At 47.2% G+C, this 22,646-nt stretch overlaps 1 protein-coding gene across 1 annotated transcript in view; it reads left to right on the plus strand.

Annotated features, from left to right (window-relative positions):
• Nucleotides 1-22,646, plus strand: part of GCC2 (GRIP and coiled-coil domain containing 2) — a 108,246-nt gene that overhangs the window by 80,877 nt on the left and 4,723 nt on the right. The window contains exons 17-21 of the mRNA XM_073590486.1: nucleotides 9,936-10,057; nucleotides 10,594-10,770; nucleotides 11,524-11,741; nucleotides 13,664-13,858; nucleotides 20,032-20,177. Coding sequence (XP_073446587.1) covers nucleotides 9,936-10,057; nucleotides 10,594-10,770; nucleotides 11,524-11,741; nucleotides 13,664-13,858; nucleotides 20,032-20,177 — 858 coding nt within the window. The remainder of the gene's footprint in view (nucleotides 1-9,935; nucleotides 10,058-10,593; nucleotides 10,771-11,523; nucleotides 11,742-13,663; nucleotides 13,859-20,031; nucleotides 20,178-22,646) is intronic.

A 22,646-nucleotide genomic window follows, 5' to 3' on the forward strand; every position in this document is an offset into this window, starting at 1 on the left:
GGCGCTTAGAGCACCAATATATATTATACAAGGTGTCCCTAAAGTCTGAACACATGACACTCATAGGTAAAAATACAGATTTTCATGAAATTGGAATATTAACTTCTTCAAAATGATTTTCATCTTTTGCGATGCAAAGATTGATGCGATTTGCAAAATTCTACTATTGTTAGTTAAATTATTTAAAATGATAAGTTAACGAGAATTCCTGTGTCCAGACTTTACGGATGCCTCATCCATTAATGGATTTGGATTTGAAGTGAAACCTTTTAGATGACTTTGTTATATTTCTAGCAAGTCTAAAGAGAATGTCATATACACCATGAACCTGCAGATATAGGGTTAATCTGCAGGCTGATTTACTGATATAGCATGACAGTGCTGCCTGGCTTTACTGAAAGTGCGGCAACTGGGAGAAAGATAACTTCATTCCTCCTCCCGAGAGCCACCGACTTTCATAGATGCGCGCCCAGAGCGGCTACAGTCACTGCTCGGTACACAGAGAGCGGCAGCTATAAGTACGCCCCAACACTCTGTCAGATCGCCCTGCACAGTTGTACTGCCTATCCCCAGAATGGTGAGTTGCCAGCCCAAGGCTTGTTATTTTTCTAAGGATAAGTTATTACCAAAAGTGTGAAGATTTATAGTGATGAGCGAGAATGCTCGAATAATGTTGTGATTGTGTTCTGACCTAATAAATATGAGCCGAGTGCATGCATAAAGGAATTTACTCTGTTGCCTCATTGGGGGACACAGAACCATGGGTGTTATGCTGCTGTCCACTAGGAGGCGACACTATGCATAATCTGAAAAAGATTAACTATGGCTCCTCCTCAGCAGTATACACCCCTGGACGGCGTCAGCCTTCTCCAGTTTTTGCTTAGTGTCGCATAGGAGGCACACCTAAAGAATTTTTTTTCTCTTTTTCACTCCGTTTTTTTTTTCCAGATGACAGATGAAGAAAAGTGGGTCTCCTGTGAGACTCCCGGCATGGCTCCTTCCTCAGCCCCCTATTATGGGGTGCCCGGTTGAAGTTGAGATGGCTGTTCCCCATGTCGCTCCTTCCCCAGTCCTGCGGGTGCTGGTTCGAAGTCGAGACCCCCCTCCTTCCCCAATTCCTTTTGGTTTTGGGTTGAGGTCGAGGCGAGGAAGAAGCCCCCTGATGGTGACAGCAGCACCCTCCCTAATCCCCCTCTGGGGGAATTAGGTTGAGACGCCTCAGGTAGGGTCTGTACCACGGCGATCTGCAGCTCACAGTATCCAGGGACCCCAGCCCAGCTACGGGCTCCTGTCGGGGCCGGGGGGGAGTGCGGGCAGGCATGGCACATACAGACACAGGGCTCCCTGCGCCCCTGTCTCTGTGGCCGCACCAGCTCCATAGCACCTCAGGGTTACCCATCACAGGGCCCAGCTTCCGACAGTGGCCCCACCACTATCCTGCCTTTCAATCCGGGGGCGTCCGGTTCAGATCTGACCCCCTCCCGGACTTCCGCGCCGGCCTGGAGCCCTTTCTGGGCATTGGTAACTAATTTAGGCCGCGGCTTTGGCCTAGCTGAGGTCGACCGCCCCCCGGATGACAAATATGACACTCTACAGTGTCATAGAAGGGGCGGATTGAGACAGGGCGCGTTTTTACACATCTCTGCGTGCTCTTTCTCAGCTCTCCGCCTCCTTCTCCTCCCTCCTCATCCTCTCGGTGACCATTTCTGCTGCAGGCATCAGCAGCACCACGCCAGCCAGTCTCCGGGGGGCACAGGACTATGGATCTTCGGCGCTGGACCTAGGGGCACGCTGGTGGGGTAAGATCACAGCTCGGGTTTTTTTACTCGGCTGTGAATCCGGATTCCCTGTAAGGCTCTCCTATAGGTTTTTCCCTGCATAGCCACCCTTGTAGGCCCCTCTCATAGCCAGCCCTTCCGCACTCTGTGCACTATGCCAGGCTCAAGGTACAAGAGAACAAGGCAGGAATGCTTTTATGCATTCTGCACAGCCTGCAAAACCACTCTAACCAGTGGCAGCACGTACCCGCACTGTCGGGACTGTATCCAGAATACTGGGTCAGAACCCCAAGAGGCTCCTACCAATGCTTCAGCGGCTGCTACCACGCCGGAATGGGCTACCCAGATGTCGCAGTCTATGACGCAGTCCATAGATAACCTAACCTCCACATTGCTCCAGGCTCTGCAGGGTCATGTCTCAGCTATGAGTGTTACCCAGCAAAGGGACAGCTCCACTCAGGGACAGGCCGTTTCTGGCTCTCCCAGACGTAAGCGCACCCACACGTCGCGTTCCTCTGCGTCATCCCATAGCACACGGTCATCCCCCTCTAGGGAGAGACACCGTAGTTCCAGGTCACCTAGACCGTCCCCTACCAGAGACAGACAACGCAGATCTCCACAGCGATCCCCGATGACAGAAGGCCTTCACCCAAGCTCACCCACCAGGGAACGCCTCAGCGATACGCAGGATTCGGAAGGCATCTGTGACTCCAACTCAGACACCGAAACGGAGCGGTCTCTGGTCCCTTGTCCCCCTAGCAATACAGCGCTAGTTGAGGACATAATCTCTTCCATCCATCGGGTGCTGGACATTTCTGATCCAACCCCGGAAGCCCCAGAACACAAGATTTGTTTTGAAGGTGTTCTGAAACCACCTAAGGTCTTCTCTAACCACGCGGAATTTCAGGCGATCCTTACTAAGCAGTTTTCGCAGCCTGAGAAGAAATTCACCAATCACAAATATTTGGAGGCTAGGTACCCCTTCCCACAAAAGGACACCAAGGAGTGGACAGATCCGCCTGAAGTGGACCCCCCAGTCTCTATGCTAGCAGCACAGACCCTCCTATCACTGCCAGATAGCTCAACCCTCAGGGACGCTGCAGACCGGCAGGTAGAACGCATGGCTCATTCAGTTTTTGAAGCGGCAGGGGCCTCCCTGGCTCCCGCGTTCGCTTCAGTATGGGCGGCCAAGGCCATTCTGGCTTGGGCCAAAAAATTGCAAACTGGCCTCCAAGCTTCAAACCCTGAGCTGTCAGACCAAGCGGTTCAAATAGCAGTGGTAGCAGATTACATGCTTCATGCAGCCCTGGATTCACAAGAGGTGTAGCGGGGATAGCATCAAACGCCATCACGATTCGGCGTATCCTCTGGCTGCGGGAATGGAAAGCGGATGCGGCCTCAAAGAAGTCCCTCATGCATCTCCCGTACCTCATTGGACGGCTTTTCGGTGAAAAGTTGGACACAATGATATCCAATGCCACTGGGGGTAAGACTACCTCTCTCCCTCAACTAAAACCTAAACGCACGTTCAAACAGCGTAACCAAACACGAACCCGATCCTTTCGGAATTCTTTGGGCTGGTCCGCCTCGCGTCCAGCACAAAATCGTAACCACACTCCACGCAGGTACAACCCACGGGCGGCGCAGAGGCCAGACAGGAACTGGCAGTCGAAAACAGGCCAGGCGAAGCCCAAAGGAGGAAAACCTCAGAATTTCTCCATGACTCACGAACTCCGGAAGACACCCCACCCGTAGGCGGACGACTTCTACTCTTTCAGCAAGTCTGGCTGCCTATTACAGAAGACAGGTGGGTCAGGGAAATAGTGTCTTCCGGATTCAAGATAGAGTTCACTTCCAGTCCACCGAACCGTTTCTTCCTCTCTGTTCCGGTCATGCAGGAGTCGTAGTACTGGTTTCCGCGGCCGAACGTTTCCGAGGGTTCTACTCCAATCTATCCGTAGTCCCCAAGAAAGGAGGCAGCGTCCGGCCCATACTAGACCTAAAACAACTCAACAAGTATGTACGAGTTCGTCATTTTCGCATGGAGTCCCTTCGGTCCATCATTGCGTCCATGGAGCAAGGACAATATCTCGCCTCCATAGACATACAGGACGCATACCTGCATATACCGATTGCTCCCGCCCATCAGAGATTTCTCAGGTTCGCAATCGACCAGGACCACTACCAGTTCGTGGCTCTCCCGTTGGGACTCGCCACAGTTCCCAGAACATTTACCAAAGTCATGGCTGCCACCATGGACGTTCTACACTCCAGAGGCATAGTAGTCGTTCCATACCTGGACGACCTTCTCATCAAGGCTTCCACCTTCAAGGACTGCGAGGTGAGCGTCTCAATCACAATCGACACTCTGAGTCGCCTGGGCTGGTTAGTCAACTTACAAAAGTCATCAATTACCCCGAGTCAGTCTCTGACCTTCCTGGGGGATGCTATTCGACACCTCCAGGGGTCTGGTGCTCCTTCCCAGAGACAAGGCACTGGCTTTCCGTCTAGGAGTTCGCATACTCCTCTGCATTCCCCCCCGATCTCTCCGATTTGCCATGAGAGTCCTCGGCAGGATGGCAACAGCAATGGAGGGGGTACCATTTGCCCAGTTTCACCTCAGGCCTCTTCAACTAGCCATCCTCAAGTACTGGGACAGGAATCCTTTCTCCCTCGACAGGGAGTTCCGTCTAACATCGGCATCCAGGAGGTCCCTGCACTGGTGGCTCAAGCCAACCTCTCTGGCAACGGGAAAATCCTTTCAGGTCAATGGAACGTCCTGACCACTGACGCGAGCCTGACAGGTTAGGGTGCGGTGCACCTACATCACAGGGCAAGCGGTCACCAGTGGAAGCGAACATGCCCATCAACGTCTTGGAAATTCGGGCCATCATCCTGGCATTGAGAGCCTTTCGTCACTTACTGGCAGCCTCTCATATCAGAGTACAGTCGGACAATGCCACTGCAGTGGCGTATGTGAACCACCAAGGCGGGACCCGCAGTACCCAGGCGATGAGAGAAGTGGCACATATCCTCCATTGGGCGGAAGACACGAGGTCGGTACTCTCTGCGGTCCACATTCCGGGTGTGGACAACGGGGACAAGGACAAGGAATGGACTCGGGAGAGTGGTCTCTCCATCCTGAAATTTTTCTCCAGATCTGCCATCGCTGGGGGACCCTGGACGTGGACCTAATGGCATCCCATCTCAATGCCAAGGTCTCCAACTTCATGGCCAGGACACGCGATCCGCGGTCGCTCGCAGCAGATGCCCTGGTTCAGGACTGGACCCAGTTCCAGCTTCTGTACATCTTTCCACCTCTCCCCCTGATATCCAGAGTCGTGAGGAAGATCAAACACGAGGGAGTTCCAAATATCCTGATCGCGCCAGACTGGCCCAGTCGTACAACTTACAGCAGACGTCCCCTGGCGTCTCCCCGACCGTCCCGATCTTCTGTCACAAGGCCCTTTCTAACACCAGAACTCAGGGGCTCTCAATTTGATGGCGTGGCCCTTGAGACCTGGGTTTTAACCCAGGCAGGACTCTCAACAGACGTCAATAGAACCATGATCAGGGCACGGAAGCCAGCCTCCGCCAAGACTTATTACCGTACCTGGAGAGCTTTCTTCACCTGGTTCGAATCTCGCGGCCAGGTTCCACTCCCTTATTCCCTCCCAAAAGTCCTTGGCTTTCTCCAATCGGGCCTGGATGCCAGGCTATCCCTGGGCTCGCTTAAGAGCCAGATGTCAGCGCTCTCAGTGCTTTTTCAGAGGCGCATCGCTAACAAGCCACAAGTAAGGACCTTTCTCCAGGGTGTTTCCCGATTGGTTCCCCCCTACAGATGTCCACTAGAAACGTGGGACCTCAACCTGGTCCTGACAGCATTGCAGGCACCACCTTTCGAACCCCTTAATGAAGTCCCACTCCACGTTCTATCACAGAAGGTGGTTTTTGCTGGTGGCAATCACCTCGCTTCGCACAGTGTCTGAATTGTCAGCACTCTCCTGCAGACGGCCCTTCCTAGCCTTTCACCAGGACAAGGTGGTTCTCCGTACAGTCCCATCCTTCCTTCCGAAGGTTGTGTCCAACTTTCACCTCAATAGGAAATTTCACTGCCATCCCTTTGCCCGGTTCCGGTTCATAGAGTGGAGAAGGCTCTGCATACGCTTGACCTCGTCAGGGCATTGCGTATATACGTGTCTAGGACTGCACCCTTCCGGAAGTCTGATTCCCTTTTCCTTCTTCCGGAAGGCGTTCGCAAGGGTTTGTCGGCTTCCAAAGCTACCCTTGCCAGGTGGATCAAGTCCACCATACAAGAGGCTTACTGCCTTAACAATTCTCTTCCGGCCGGTATCACGGTACATTCTACACGGGCAGTAGGGGCCTCCTGGGCCATTCGGCACCAGGCTTCGGCACAACAGGTGTGTAAGGCGGCCACTTGGACTAGCTTACACACGTTTACGAAACACTACAGAGGTCATACCCAGGCCTCAGCGGATGCGAGCCTGGGTAGACGGGTTCTGCAGGCGGCAGTGCCCCAAGTTTAAGGACCTGTCTGCACAACATTCGTCCATTGCTTCCCACCCAGGGACTGCTTTAGGACGTCCCATGGTTTTGTGTCCCCTAATGAGGCGACAGAGTAAAGGAGATTTTTGTGTACTCACCGTAAAATCTTTCTCTTAGCCTCTAATTGGGGGACACGGCTCCCACCCTGTTGCCTTTACGGGCCGTTGTTACGGTTGAGTTCTCATATTGTTCTTTGAGCTCGTACATGGTGGCCTTATTACAGGCATGGTTATGTTATTTCTGTTAACTTCCTCCTAATGCTTTTGCACAAAACTGGAGAAGGCTGACGCCGTCCAGGGGTGTATACTGCAGAGGAGGAGCCATAGTTAATCTTTTTCAGATTATGCATAGTGTCGCCTCCTAGTGGACAGCAGCATAACACCCATGGTTCTGTGTCCCCGAATTAGAGGCTAAGAGAAAGAGATTTTACGGTGAGTACACAAAAATCTCCTTTTATGGGACACAAGTCAGATATGTGCTCCTTTCTCAGCAAAAGCTGGCACAGAACTGATTTTTATTAGTAGAACAAAGACCATGTAACAGACAGGAAAAGGGCGTCACAACTCCTGAACAGCAATGGTGTCAGTCTGTGATTGGTCCATGGTAGATCCACTCCATATATAGCCTCTTGGTGTATCCACTTCTTATTCCAAGGATTCCTTCTAGGGCGTTGTTCCAGGATGCCGACGCCATCTTGTCACACCACATCTGAACTAGCTTATGCAAGGTTTATATTTGATTTCATTAGCCATTTTCTCCTTCGCAATGTGTTATCTGAGCACACTCGAGTGGTAGTAGAGTGACTTCGACGTGCTCGAAAGCTATGGTCGAGTCCCCGTGGTTGCATGTCTTGCGACTGTGTGACAGCCACAATACATCTAGGGATTACCTGTTTGTTAGCCAATCCCTCCATGTGTTGTGGCTGGTCAACAGCCGCGAGACATGCAGCCACAGTGAGCATAGTGTCTGAGCACGCCAAAGCTACTCTATTAGCACTTGAGCATGCTCAGATAACACCTTGCTCATCACTAGTGAAGAACACTACCTCACGCCCCCCAAAAGGTCCGGGATTTCTATCAAAATTTGGGTTAGAACTTCCAGGTTGCGGGATCCCACAGCCCCTTTCACCATTGAAAAAGCAAGACCTCATCCCTACCATGTACGTCACTAAGCGGTGACTGAACCTTTAACCGATCTCAGACGTTTCTGTTCTGTCACCACTTAGTGAATGATGCGGATGATGTGATCCCGATCTCCGTTTAGGGTTTCCACAACACAGAAGTTCAGGCCCAACCTATTCTACAAAGTTCCTGCCTGATTTAATAAATTAAAAGGGCAGCCCCAGATTGCTGATAGGAACTCTTCCCAGAAACATTAACATAAAGTGTAAAGTTACAGTTAGCCATTGATTTTAACAGGACCTGCCTGCCATCTAACATATATCGGTGCCTGCTGACTCTCCCCTGACAAATAACAAGGAAACACTGATCAGGCAGATGGAATGTCAATGCCTGATCCTTTATTATGTATTGATTATTACAAGCAGAGATCTCCAATACTGAGCTATTTGCATAACTTTTCATTCCACACTGAATTCATTTTATTGTGGAAACCATAATACTACTTGAATAATAATTGGCAGATAAAGAAATACATTTCTGCTGAACATTGAACTTGCATAAATATAAGAAACAGAGCATGCTGCTTGAGATGACTTTTTTTTATTAGTATCTCACGTGATGTAACACTCATCTGCAGCACGGACGTGCACTAGCCCTTACTGCCAGATTGGCATATCTGTAAGCAGGAGCTAGAACACTCTTCATCCCTTTCTTTGACTTGACCATGGATAATTGAGAAGCAAATATATAAGCTGAAGAGCCCGGCGCTGCCCAGGCATAGTAACTAACTTTGGTTAGTTATAGCAAATTATAATTATCCTCCATCCCATAGTCCCGTGCCCATATACCCATCATACATATCCTCCATCCCATAGTCGAGTGCCCATATACCCATCACACATCCTCCATCCCATAGTCCCATGCCCATATACCCGTCACACATCCTCCATCCCATAGTCCCATGCCCATATACCCATCATACATATTCGCCATCCCATAGTCGAGTGCCCATATACCCATCATACATATCCTCCATCCCATAGTCGAGTGCCCATATACCCATCACACATCCTCCATCCCATAGTCCCATGCCCATATACCCGTCACACATCCTCCATTCCATAGTCCCATGCCCATATACCCATCATACATATTCGCCATCCCATAGTCGAGTGCCCATATACCCATCACACATCCTTCATCTCATAGTCCCATGCCCATATACCCATCACACATCCTCCATCCCATAGTCCCATGCCCATATACCCATCATACATATTCGCCATCCCATAGTCGAGTGCCCATATACCCATCACACATCCTTCATCTCATAGTCCCATGCCCATATACCCATCACACATCCTCCATCCCATAGTCCCATGCCCATAGACCCATCATACATATCCTCAATCCCATAGTCCCGTGCCCATATACCCATCATACATATCTGCCATCCCATAGTCCCGTGCCCATATACCCGTCATACATATCCTCCATCCCATAGTCCAGTGCCCATATACCCATCACACATCATCCATCCCATAGTCCCGTGCCCATATACACGTCATACATATTCTCCATCCCATAGTCCAGTGCCCATATACCCATCACACATCCTCCATCCCATAGTCAACCATTATGACATCATAATGAGCGGCGGCGCTTGCAACCTATGATGATATCAGCGTCGCCATGGCAACCATTATGACATCATAATGAGGGGCGGGGCTTGATACACACTTTTTCCCCATTATGTAGATGGGGGCAAAATTGTTTGGTGAATTGGAACGCGCGGGGTTAAAATTTCACCTCAAAACATACCCTAGAACACTCTCGGGGACCAGATGTGTGACTGTGCCAAATTTTGTGGCTGTAGCTGCGACGGTGCGGATGCCAATCCCGGACATACACACACACACACACACATATATACACACACACACACACACACACACACACACACACACACACACACACACACACACACACTTGAGCTTTATATAATATAATATATATATTATATAAAATTTATTCCTGCATTGGAACCAATCTGTATACTCCCATAGAAGTGAGCAGACAATGTTAAAATATGACACTTGTTAGCATACCTACCACTGTTCAGGCTCCTCTGTGTACATGGCACAGTGACGATGTGTCGTCCTTCGGAAACATTACAACCCATCAGTACAGCTGACTGCAGAGATTGTCTTCCATAAAGAAGACACAATAAGTGCCATGATTGTCTGAGCCCATCTACTAGACCATTAAATTGTAAAAGGCACAAAGCAGACAGGTGTAATGGCACATAGGAGATAGGAGTACTTGCAAAGGTGAAGGCTTCTGGTTTTCTGGAGATCATGCCTGTAGAGTGTAGAGGATGGAGTTGCTCATTCGGTTAGGGTAGTTAAATGGTGGAAAGTCAGCATTCGGGAAGGAATAAGGCATTTATTCCCATTCCTTTATGTTCCAGGCTGAACAAGCCGCAGTTACTGCCGAATTTGAAAGCTACAAAGTCCGTGTACATAATGTGTTAAAGCAACAGAAGAATAAATCTGCATCCCAAGCTGAACAGGAGGCCTTCCAAAAAGAAAGGTAACCGCATGTCAGGAATCAAACTGCAGTATCCTTTTACAGTCTAGAGGCTGTTTAGTCCAAAGCTATGATTTTAGATATTTGCTGAATTAACAAAAAAGGTTTGTACTTCTTCCATCCATCCTCGCCACGGGTCGAAAACGCCACATAAGTAGAAAGGTTACCAGAAAGTGAGGCTCTGCTCAGTATATAAAAGTGGTCCGAATATATGGACCCTGTGTGTTCTTGACATCACATTAGCTATAACCAGACCCGAGCTAGAGACAATTCCTGACCCATAGAGGGTATTCTCCACTAAAATGACAATTCCTGACCCATAGAGGGTATTCTCCACTAAAATGACAATTCCTGACCCATAGAGGGTATTCTCCACTAAAATGACAATTCCTGACCCATAGAGGGTATTCTCCACTAAAATGACAGTAAAAAAAAAAGTTACAAACTTCTACTAATGAAGCAAAGATGTAAGTTTACATGATCTCAATTATTACTAGGATTAAGACCATTCACACATTTTAACCCTTTTTTTTCTTCAGAGATCACTTGCAATCAATGCTGGATCAAGTGAAAACCAAGCTCCTAGAAGCCCAGCACACGTTACAGATGAACGCGGCGGAGCTGCAAACCCTGCAGACAGAACATGACATGCTGCTGGAGAGACATAATAAGATGCTGCAGGAGACGGTGACAAAGGAGGCCGACTTCAGGGAAAAGTGAGTCCTATACGTCCGGTTCACGCAGAGCCATCTTTACGTATTAGAATCGGCCATTTAAGTGTTGGAGACTATTAACAATGGATGAGAAATGGAAGACATCCATTTGTTTTTATTGGATCCATTGCAATGGAGGAAAAAAAAGGTCATACAGCTTACCTACTACAGGGTTGCTGTTTTTTTTGGGAGGTGGATGAGAAAAAAGCGGATGCAAGACGAAAAACACCTGAGAAAATAACAAACTGATGTGCTACCATGTGTTCACAACATGTCTGCGTCTGGCATCAGAAATGTACATCTGAAGTGACATGTTCGCCATTCACTACAATGTGGCCTACTGTCTATGAAATCAGTGACTGGAGGCAGAAAGAGTCCTTTTAAAGGGTGAAAAGTGGCTTTTAGATATGTTCAGCTTATCCATTAGATACATTCACAAAATGATGTGACCCTAGTCTGGCTTATTGTTTCTAGCCTCCATTTCTTCGTCGCTATTGTGTTTGTTGTGCGGGGCTTTTCAGGCACAGTTTATGTGGTAGAATCTGCTAGCATTATTATCAGCGGCTGTTATGGGGCTCTGACCAGTATTTGAAGCCAGGACTTAAAAGGAACCTGTTAAGCTGACACATGCTGCCCAAACCGTGAAAGTGACTAGCAATGTCCTCTCTATTTAAAGGGAACCTGTTAAGCTGATAAATGCTGCCAAAATCGTGAAAATGACTAACAGACCTTTCTCTTGTGTGACTTATTTTCCAGGCTGTGCACATTACAGTCAGAAAACATGGTCCTGAAGACTGAGCAAACTCAAGTGGTGAGTCAGTTGAATGCCCAAAATGAGGCACAGCGGACCAGCTTCAGGGACCAAGTGAGACATTTGCAAGATGATCATAGGAAGACTGTGGAGACTTTGCAGCAGCAGCTATCTAAAGTGGAAACACAACTTTTCCAAGCTAAGAGCGAGGTTCCTATAACAAGTACGTTTTTAAATCTTGCATCTATTCTGTCCCGTCGATACTAGATTGAAGGGAACACGTTAACGGATTCCTGCTGCCTGAACAACAAGGAGCATGAATCGGAGACCTCATCTTTGCAGCCAGGTATGTTTTACTCTTAAACACTGCAGTATTTCATAGGCAACATAATTTTAAAAGCTACTAGGATGACTGGTCCAAGAGGCTGATTCACGGTGGATCCTTTAGCATCAGCCTGGGTGATGCTAAAGGATCCACAAGTCTCTCCCGATTGTGTCAAGTGGAGAAGTTGCCAATGATATACCTCTGTGACAAGTCTTTCTGGTCACATCATGCCCAGGTCACCTTTTACAAAGTATGCCTTCTGTGAAACACTGCAGCGTTTCCAAGTGAAACATACACGGCTGCAATATTGGAGTCAGTCTCTGATTCATGCTGCCCGTGGATCATGTTGGAGGGATCAGTTCTCAGATTCCCTTCCCTATGAGACAGCTGCCAACATGCATGTCTCCTGGCAGCTTATCTACGGGAGAAGAAAGCGATCAACAGTCCGAAATCGGACAGACCTGATCAACACTTTCCCTGACAATCAATTGATCAGCACCCCCATATACATTTGAGTGCCAATCAAATCCGTTGATATTGGTAGGTGCTGCTGACCGTCTAATGGGTGTGGGGGGGTTTAGCTCTATTGATGAATTTGGTGGAATGAAAGATTAGTACTGGCATTATGACTTGTCTGGTGAATACACACATAGCATTTTAGTTGTTTGTTTGTTTGTTTGTTTGTTTTTTAACAATGTCACATTTTTTATTCAAAGTGAAAGGAAAATATAAAGGACATATATTTCTCACTCTTGCTGAATTCACTTCTGACTTTCACTCAAAGCAAAATTGCATCAAAGACTGAAATAGCGTTTTCCCAAAAAATGCTGTTTCTTTTACATTTTGTATAGTTCCAATTGGCGCTCTTACCTTGTCAGCAAAGTGTTAAAAGTGATTATTGTTGCAACAACATGTGTACTCAGCTGGGACAGTGTGAGAGGCAAATGTGAATGAACACATGCTTGTAGGTATACAGATTAGCAAGTTTCACAAGTGTGTGCAGCATATTACAGAAATGTGTCGCTTGCACATGACAAGGTACATCTGCAGCTGGAGCCATCAGGAATATCAGCTGACAATGTGTAAAAATTCCATGTAAGGGTAAAGAGTTTCCAGGCAGAAAGCCCATAGTGCTGGGAAAAAAATCTGCTTCTAAAACTTTGTTCTTTTTATCAGACCAGATAGTTACTTTTGTCCGACCATGTTCTTCTTGGAGTCTGTCATCTTACAGTTCTCAAAAGCAGTAATGTATATAAATAATATCGGGTACTTGGTAAACACCGGTTTTGATTAGAAAAAAGCGTAAAAGCCACCCCACCAGCGTCAAGGTGTACCCACATCAGGATGGTCTTTACCTCTTTTGGGTACACCTTGACGCTGGTGGGCTTTTACTTTTTTTTTTTTTTTTTAATCAAAAACGATGTTTACGAAGTACTCAGTTATTTATATGCACTATTATTTGTACTTCGTTACTTAAAGCAGGGTAGATATTCATTTTGTTTCTATCGTAGGTTTTGTCTGGTTAATAGCCAGTGTGAACATGCTCCTATATTTTGCATGCATACCAACTTATACGCCAGCTATTTTTTTCAGTTAAATCTTACAATTCTGTGCTGATAAGCTAGAATTTATGGATTATCAGATGACAAATTAATATGTAACAGAGCTGCAGTTTCAGTTTTTGTGGGGTTTTTTTATATTTTTTTTTCTAAAAATTAAGAGGATGGGTTTTGGAAGGAAACTTCTCTACTGCACGTTATCTAGTCTCTTTGTTCTTAGTTATGCATTCCTCCATTTATTCCTCGTTTGCTTTTTTTAAGGTCCCACGGGCTCCCAGCATCCTCTAAGAAGCTCACGGGAAAGACGGCCAGCTGATCTTCATATCCTGGACTTGTACTCAAGTGCCAGGGAGGAAGGAGAAGGAATGGAAACCACGGATAATGAATCTGTGTCCTCTGCCAGCACCTACGTAGCTACATTTGAACAGCTCCTTAACTCTTCTGAGTCAAAATCTGGTAAACCTTGTATTTCTATTCAGAAGATGATACAATCACATGACAGGCTTCTAAGTCTGAACAAATATGGCACAAAAAAATGAAAGGACAGATCACTCTCTCAACACAGACACAAAGCAGATGCTATTAAAGAAAAGCAAGGAACCAGCCATTGGCTGTAATAGCATTCATGCTTGTGAATTGCTAATATGTAGATGATAAATAGGAAACATGTGAGTGCAGGTACTTAGTAGTCCTGAAATAAGACATACTCGTATAAAGCAAATGCAAACAGTCGGCATCTTACCTTATGGATTTCAGTCTGCAAACAAAGGTGTGGTAGTACAACAATCAACAAACTGATAGTATTTCTTTACCTCTTATCATTTTTCCGAAAATTTGGCACTAGTAACTCTGAGTCAGGCTGTTTGCTATAATACTGCCAACATAGTAACTGTACACTAGCCTTTTTCTCTTTCGTCTCATTGGGGAACACAGGAACCGTGGGTGTGTGCTGCTGTCAGTAGAAGGTTAAAAAAATGTTAACTCCGTCTCCGCAGTATACACCCCTCCGACCGGCTGTAGGACTATCAGTTTTGCTTAGTGTCAGCAGGAGGTGGACAGAGGTCTCTCGCAGACCCATGCCTACCTCAATATGTGTTGTTCCTTTTCAGGTAACCATGGAGGGATACAGAGTAGATATGCTTCATCTGTATTCCCACACCGGGATTATGAGTACGGCGTGTACTGCCACCCCGTATCCTCATGAATCCCGCGGGCAGGACCCTATCCCCTAACACAGGACTTGTATTCAGGTGGCAGCTCCTGGTCCTGACTTCGTCTCCCATCACTCGCCCACCAGAGCCTGATGATCGAGAGAGAAGCCCTGCAGAAAAGGTTTGGGACAGCAATCTTTTCATGCAGGTAAACGTACCCCTGTTACGGGGTGAACTGGAGGTAAGAGGCTGCAGCGTTGTATGATCTGCTCACCAGCCACTCTGGCTGAATGTGACCACTGTAATCAGCACTCGGGCTTGCAGCCCATGGCTCTATATTTAAGGCCCGTCTCACATAGCGAGATCGCTAATGCGTCACCGATTTGTGACGCAACAGTGATCTCGCTACATGTGACACGCAGCAGCGACCGGCCCCCCTGCTGGATATCGCTGATTGTGCAGGAATGTCCTGGGCCATTTTTTCGTAGTAGGCGTCCCGCTGGCCAGCGCGCATCACTGTGTTTGATCGCTGGATCATTGCTGCGTCGCTGAAGAGATCTGCCTGTTTGGCAGCTTACTAGCAATCATTTAGCGACGCACCAGCGATCCCTACCAGGTCGCATCGTTGTCAGGATCGCTGGTGCGTCGCTAAGTGAAACGGGACCCTTAGTTTAAGAGCCAACACTTACTTTCAAGCACGCGGTGCAGCGCGGTTCCACCCTCCTCCCTTTGCAGCGTTATGGCCCTGGGCTCCAGTAGGAGCCCAGCACAGCCGACGCAAGATTCCGGCTCCCGGCAGGCTCCTCCCCCGTCTTCCTCTTCCTGTACCGCGATGGTAGCTATATTAAGGGTCAGAGGCATAATGTTGGTACCATATCTCGACGATATTCTCATCAAGGCGCCCTGCTTCGCTCAGGTCCAGGAAAATCTAGCGGTAGTTTTAAACACGCTCTCCCGGTTTGGTTGGATCTTAAACAGGGAGAAATCTAACCTAACGCCAACACAACACCTAGAATTCTTAGGAATGGTAATCGACACCCGCCGCTCAAGGGTCTTTCTCCCAGAAAGAAAGTGGATTACCCTCCAGCAGGGAATTCGCTCTCTGTTGAAATTCCAGCTTCTATCCTTTCACGCTGCTATGAGAGTCCTGGGAAGAATGGTGGCAGCTTCAGAGGCGATACCCTTTGCCCTGTTTCGTTCCATGATACTGCAGAGCAACATCCTCCTTCAGTGGGACAAGTCCATCTCTCCGCTGGATCGCGCCTTCCTCCCCTCCATTCAGACCAGGTAGTCCCTCAAGTGGTGGCTGACCTTCCCCCTTGTTCATCTGGGACGACCTTTTCCCCCTGTCCACTGGCAGGTAGTAACTACAAATGACAGTCTCCTGGGCTGGGGTGCGGTATTCCGCCACCCGACTGTCCAGGGACGATGATCGAGGCAATAATCCTCACTGTCAATTAACATTCTAGAACTGAGGGGGCGGTCTTTCTAGCACTTTTACATTGGGAAAGATACCTCAACAACCAGCCAGTCCGGATTCAAACGAACAACGCCACGGCGGTGGCATACATCAATCACCAAGGGGGAACCAGAAGTCCCCGGGCACTGGCTGAGGTATCCAGAATCTTCAACTGGGCAGAAACCGCAATTTCGGCAGTTTACATTCCCGGCACAGACAACACGGCCGCCGACGTCCTCAGTCGGGAGGGGCTCGTGGCAGGGGAATGGTCCTTACACCAGGAAGTGTTCCGTCAGATATGCCAGCTATGGGGGACTCCGGATGTGGACCTCCTGGCATCGCGACAGAACAGAAGGGTCCAACAGTTTGTCTCAAGATACCGCGATCCTCTAGCAATAGGGGTCGACAAGCTGGTCATTCCCTGGACACAGTTCAGACTCCCTTACCAGTTCCCTCCCCTTCCTCACAGGCACCCCCTGGAGACTCCCCGACAGACCAGATCTCCTGGCTCAGGGGCCGTTTTACCACCCATATTCTCGGTTGCTCAATTTGACGGCATGGCCGTTGAAACCACAATGCTGAGGGCAGCGGGTTTTTTGGACCGAGTTATTAATACAATGATCCAGGCTAGGAAGCCTTCCTCTTCCAGGGTCTATTATCGAGCCTAGAAGGCCTATTTTGGCTGGTGTGAGTCTAATCACGGCACACCTATGCCCTGTTCCCTGCCATCTGTCCTAGCTTTTCTCCAGGCAGGGTTAGATGGCGGTCTGGCCCTAAGTTCCTTGAAAGGCCAGGTATCTGCTCTTTATTCTTTTTCAAAAGAATTTGGCCTCCCGCTTACAGGTTAAGACCTTTCTGCAAGGAGTGGCACATGCGGCCCCTCCTTACAGATCCCCTGTGGCTCCATGGGATCTTAACTTGGTCTTGGAAGCCTTGACAGGTTCACCCTTTGAACCCCTACCAGAAGCTCCCATGTCTTTGTTGTCCTGGAAGGTGGTATTTCTCGTAGCGGCATTGTCCTGTCGTCCTCCATTCCTAATTATGCACCAGGACAAGGTTGTTTTGCGGCCTCCTCCTAAATTTCTTCACAAGGTAGTATCGGCCTTCCACCTGAACGAAGATATAATCCTTCCGTCATTTTGTCCCGCTCCAACCCATCCTCTAGAGCGTTCTTTGAATAAGCTAGACCTGGCAGGGCGATAAGGATCTATCTGGCCAGGACCGCTCCTTTCAGAAAGGCGGACTCGCTCTTTGTTATCCCCAATGGGGTGAGAAGAGGCCTCCCGGCCTCTAAGGCAACAATTGCCCGCTGGATCAGAATGGCAATTCTGGAAGCCTACCGGGTAAAGGACAGGGTGTCCCCTGCTGGGGTCAAGGCCCATTCAACCAGGGCGGTGGGCGCCTCCTGGGCGGTACACAACAGGGCATCAGCCATGCAGTTGTGCAAGGCTGCCACATGGTCTTCTGTGCATACCTTTTCAAGGTTCTATAAGGTCCATACGTATGCTTCAGCGGACCCCAGCCTAGGCAGAAGAATCTTGCAGGTGGCAGTGGTGAGTTCTCCGACCTGAAGGAAGTTTGTCTTTTCCCACCCCAAGGACTACTTTTGGACGTCCCACGGTTCCTGTGTCCCCCAATGAGACGAAAGCGAAAACAGGATTTTGGTTGCTTACCGTAAAATCTGTTTCTCAGAGTTTTCATTGGGGGACACAGCGCCCTCCCATGATTTTATTACGTGTAATGAATATATGATGACTTACATGATAATGTCTCCTCCTACTGCTTTTTCACTAACTGATTGTCCTACAGCCGGTCAGAGGGGTGTATACTGCGGAGGCGGAGTTGACATTTTTTTAATGCATAGTGTCAACCTCCTAGTGACAGCACCACACACCCACGGTTCCTGTGTCCCCCAATGAAGACTCTGAGAAACAGATTTTACGGTAAGCAACCAAAATCCTGTTATTCTGTTAAAGACCAGGCCATTTCCTCCATTCATAGCCAGGCACATTTTTCTTTTTTTTTTTTTTGTCATACATGCAGTTTTAGCAGCTGTAAAAGAATTTATTTCTCAATCAGTTTTTGAAAAAGTTTTAGGTTTTTTTCATGATACATGGGATCTAATTTTTATGTGAGCGCTTCATCCCCCGGACCCAGAAGTCATGTGATCTCTGGGTGTGGCAAGGGGGCAGGAGCTGCTGGATCCTAGGAGACTTAGTCAGCTCTGCTATGCAGCCAGAAGACTGAACATCTCCTGTAACTGTGGCTAATATACTAGCCCCAGTTACAGGCGAAATCAAATACAGTGGGTACGGAAAGTATTCAGACCCCTTTAAATTTTTTACTGTTTGTTTCATTGCAGCCATTTGGTAAATTCAAAAAACTTCATTTTTTTCTCATTAATGTACACTCTGCACCTCATCTTGACTGAAAAAAAAACTGAACTGTAGAAATTTTTGCAAATTTATTAAAAAAGAAAAACTGAAATTTCACATGGTCATAAGTATTCAGACCCTTTGCTCATCATACCCTTTTGAGCTAGTACAGCCATGAGTTGTCTTGGAAATGATGCGAGTTTTTCACACCTGGATTTGGGGATCCTCTGCCATTCTTCCTTGCAGATCCTCTCCAGTTCCGTCAGATTGGATGGTGAACAGTCATTTTCAGGTCTCTCCAGAGATGCTTAATTGGGTTTAGGTCAGGGCTCTGGCTGGGCCAGTCAAGAATGGTCACTGAGTTGCTCTGAAGCCACTCCATTGTTATTTTAGCTGTGTGCTTAGGGTCATTGTCTTGTTGGAAGTTGAACCTTCGGCCAATTCTGAGGTCCAGAGCTCTCTGGAAGAGGTTTTCATCCAGGATATCCCTGTACTCAGCTGCATTCATGTTTCCTTCAGTTGCAACCAGTCATCCTGTCCGTGCAGCTGAAAAACACCCCCATAGCATGATGCTGCCACCACTATGTTTCACTGTTGGGATTGTATTGGGCAGGTGATGAGCAGTGCCTGGTTTTCTCCACACATACCACTTAGAATTATCGTCAAAAAGTTCTATCTTTGTCTCATCAGACCAGAGAATCATATTTCTCATAGTCTGGGAGTTCTTCATGTGTTTTTTTAGCCAACTCTATGCGGGCTTTCATATGTCTGGCACTGAGGAGAGGCTTCTGTCGGGCCACTCTGCCATAAAGGCCTGACTGGTGGAGGGCTGCAGTGATGGTTGACTTGAAACTTTCTCCCTTCTCCCTACTGCATCTGTGGAGCTCAGGCACAGTGATCTTTGGGTTCTTGTTTACATCTCTCACCAAGGCTCTTATCCCACGACTGCTCAGTTTGGCTGTACAGCCAGGTCTAGGAAGACTTCTGGTGGTCACAAACTTCTTCCATTTAAGGATTATGGAGGCCACAGTGCTCTTAGGAACCTTGAGTACTGCAGAAATTCTTTTGTAACCTTGGCCAGATCAGTGCCTTGCCACAATTCTGTCTCTGAGCTCCTTGGCCAGTTCTTTTGACCAGCAATCCTTGCTAGGTCGTATCGTTGTTGTGCTCAAAAATTAAGTTTTGGGGGATACAATTATTTACTACCTCTGACACCTCTGGAAAACTCATTCTTTAAAGGACTGCAGATTTTGGTTCTCGGTATCAGTGCAGGTTCCTAAAATTCATGTTCATCATATGTTTGTTCATTTCGGAGTCTCTGAGCAGAATTTATTGGCTATTTTCTTACAGAATTGCACCTGTTGAAAACTATAGTACAACCAGCAGTGCCACTCTGATGACGTTTTTCTGTATTAGTTCAGAACTTTTATGCTTTGATCACTTTTATCTTTCCCAGGGAATATTTACTACTGTTATTTCAGGAATCATTTCACTACCTTTTTGAAACATTTAATTTAAACCTTGGAAACCCAATAAATGCTGCATTACCCTGGAGTAGTGATGAGCGCTGGCAGCTCTGAATGCTCTAGATAGTTCAGTGGTGATGTTTTTTTATTCTTTGCTTTTAATTTGTGCCTGTTTTAGATGCAGACATTTCTCAGTGGCTGCCAGAACTTTCTAAGGAAGAATTAGCCGAGAAGCTCAACACTACCTCAAAGAGTGTTGACCATCTGAGTGGTCTTCTACATGAGACGGAGGCAACCAACGCCATGCTTATGGAGCAAATAACAGTGAGTGTCTCTACTGAGCTATTAGACCAATATTTGCTGCACTTTCTAAGTATCTAGCATTAGATATTACATACGCTTACTACAAATTTCTAATACCAATAAGAAAGTGTATAGGCTTTTTGTATTTCATGAAGGGGCTCTTCAGTACTTTGATAAAACCTAGCAGCAGTGTAACTTGTGAAATCATAGTCGCGTGTATTATACTTACCCTTCTCATTCTACTCCATTTTTGGCATTGCAGACTTTGCAAAGTAACAGCTATCTTTCTTGAATCTTCTTTCTCCTGTATCATGCCAAACTGTCCGTACTGTGTTCTGTCTATCCAATGGTTGCAACACCATGACAACACTACTATTGTCAGGCAGATTCTATTTCCTGTGGGTCTGGGATTCTTCTGCACACGCACTGAAACAAAGTTCCAGTTAGAGATGGAACCCGAACAGTAAAGTTCAGCGTCCTTTTCAAACACCTAATGTTCGGGCACGGACACCGAACATGGACTTCACCAGGAGGTTCCCTGTTGCTGTTTGGTTTCGGCCCTCCAAACACTGGGTGTTTGACATGCTGTTAAGTGCATGATGGGAGTATGCATCAGCCGGCATCTGCGTCTAAATAAATAAATATTTTTTTTTTTTTTTTTTAAAATATGGTGTGGGTTCCCCTGTATTTTGATAACCACCCAGGCAATACTCGCAGCTGGGGGCTGCAACCCTTAGCTTTCAGTGTTAGCAAGGCTGGTTATCAAGAATAAAGGGGTCCCCATGCTGTTGTTTTACATTATTCAAATAAATAATTAAAAACCCAATGTGGGGTCCCCCAATTTTTGGCAACCAGCCTTGCTAAAGAAGACAGCTAGAGACTGGTATTTTCAAGCTGGTAAGAGGCCATTGATATTGGCACACCTAGCCTAAAAACAGCAGCATGCAGCCACCCAGAAAAGGCGCATCTATTAGACACTTTGCACTGCTCTTCCAACTTGCCCTATAGTTGTGGCAAGTGGGTATCATATTTGTGGGGTTGATGTCACCTTTGTATTGTCCTGTGACATCAAGCCCTCAGGTTGATAGAGAGGCGTCTATAAGACGCCTATCAATTACTAATCCTATAGTTATATTGTAAATAAACACAGCCATAATTAATAATAATTGAAAGAATGACAGACTCCTTTAATAATTCTAAATTAAACCTTACTCGCGTCATCACCCATTCCATTGAAGCCATCATCTCCTGTAATAAAGCAAAAATAAAAAGCAACCCTATCTCTCACCTGTTTGTTGTTTTGTCCAACGCCATAATCCATGGCTGGGGATAAACCGTTTAAAACCTGAACGGTGCCGAGATGCAACCGTCCAGGCTGAGAACCACTGGGAGAATGAGCTGCTGCGAGCGCAGCCTCAGTGGCTAGCGGTGACATGATCGAAGTTTACCGCCAGTCACTGAGGTTCCTGAACTGCGGTGACCTCGGTGAGATCCCCACTAGCACCAGGAGAAAAAAACTTCACGGTGTAGCGGTGAGTTCACCGGGAGAAATTTCCCACAGTGAACTGCAGTGAACTCTCTGAGCTCAGCGCCGCACCGTGAGATCAGGGGCCTGGCTGGGAACGTAATCTGTGACCTGTGGTAACCTTGATGATGTCACCGCTTGCCACTGATGCTGCGCTCGCAGCATCTCATTCTCCCAGTGGTTCTCAGCATGGATGGTCACATCTTGTCACTGTCCAGGTTGAAAACTGTTTATCCCACACATGGATTATGGCGCAGGACAGAATGATGGACAAGTGAGAGATATGGTTGTTTTTTATTTTTGTTTTATTACAGGAGACTATGGCTTGAATGGAATGGGCGATGATATATGGTTTAATTTATAATCATTAAAGGAATCTGAGTCATTCTTTCAATTAAAGGACTTTATTCTGGCCGTGTATTTATTTACAATATAACTATAGGATTAATAATGCACCTCTCCATTGCTAAACCATGGGCTTGATGTCACCGGACAATACAAAGGTGACATCAACCCCACAAATATGAACCTCACTTGCCACCGCTACAGGGCTAGTGGAAATAACCAGGCAAAGCACCAGAATACCAGCTCCCAGCAGTCTGCTTTAGCAAGGCTAGTTGTCAAAAATGGGGGGGGGGTTCTCACGTAATTTTTTAAAATTGTTTATTTAAATAATTTTTTAAAAAAACGCGTAGGGACCCCTCTATTCTTGATCACCAACCTAATGCTGACAGTTGAGGGTTGCAGTCCACAGCTGACAGTTTTGCCTGGCTGGTTATCAAAAATGCAGGAGAACCCACGCCGCGTTTTTTTAAAATTATTTACTTAGAGTGCAGGTGCCCGCTAATGAATACTCCCATCAGTCGCTCCTGGTCTTGCTGTCATGGGAGCAGTTGTCCCATCAGCCAACACCAGTGACCAGAGGTAAATTTTATACATTTGACAGCGTGGGAAGCGCTGAATCA

The sequence above is a fragment of the Dendrobates tinctorius genome, unplaced genomic scaffold, assembly GCF_039654945.1.
Source record: "Dendrobates tinctorius isolate UK_male_01 unplaced genomic scaffold, ASM3965494v1 ptg000117l, whole genome shotgun sequence".
Taxonomy (NCBI): domain Eukaryota; kingdom Metazoa; phylum Chordata; class Amphibia; order Anura; family Dendrobatidae; genus Dendrobates; species Dendrobates tinctorius.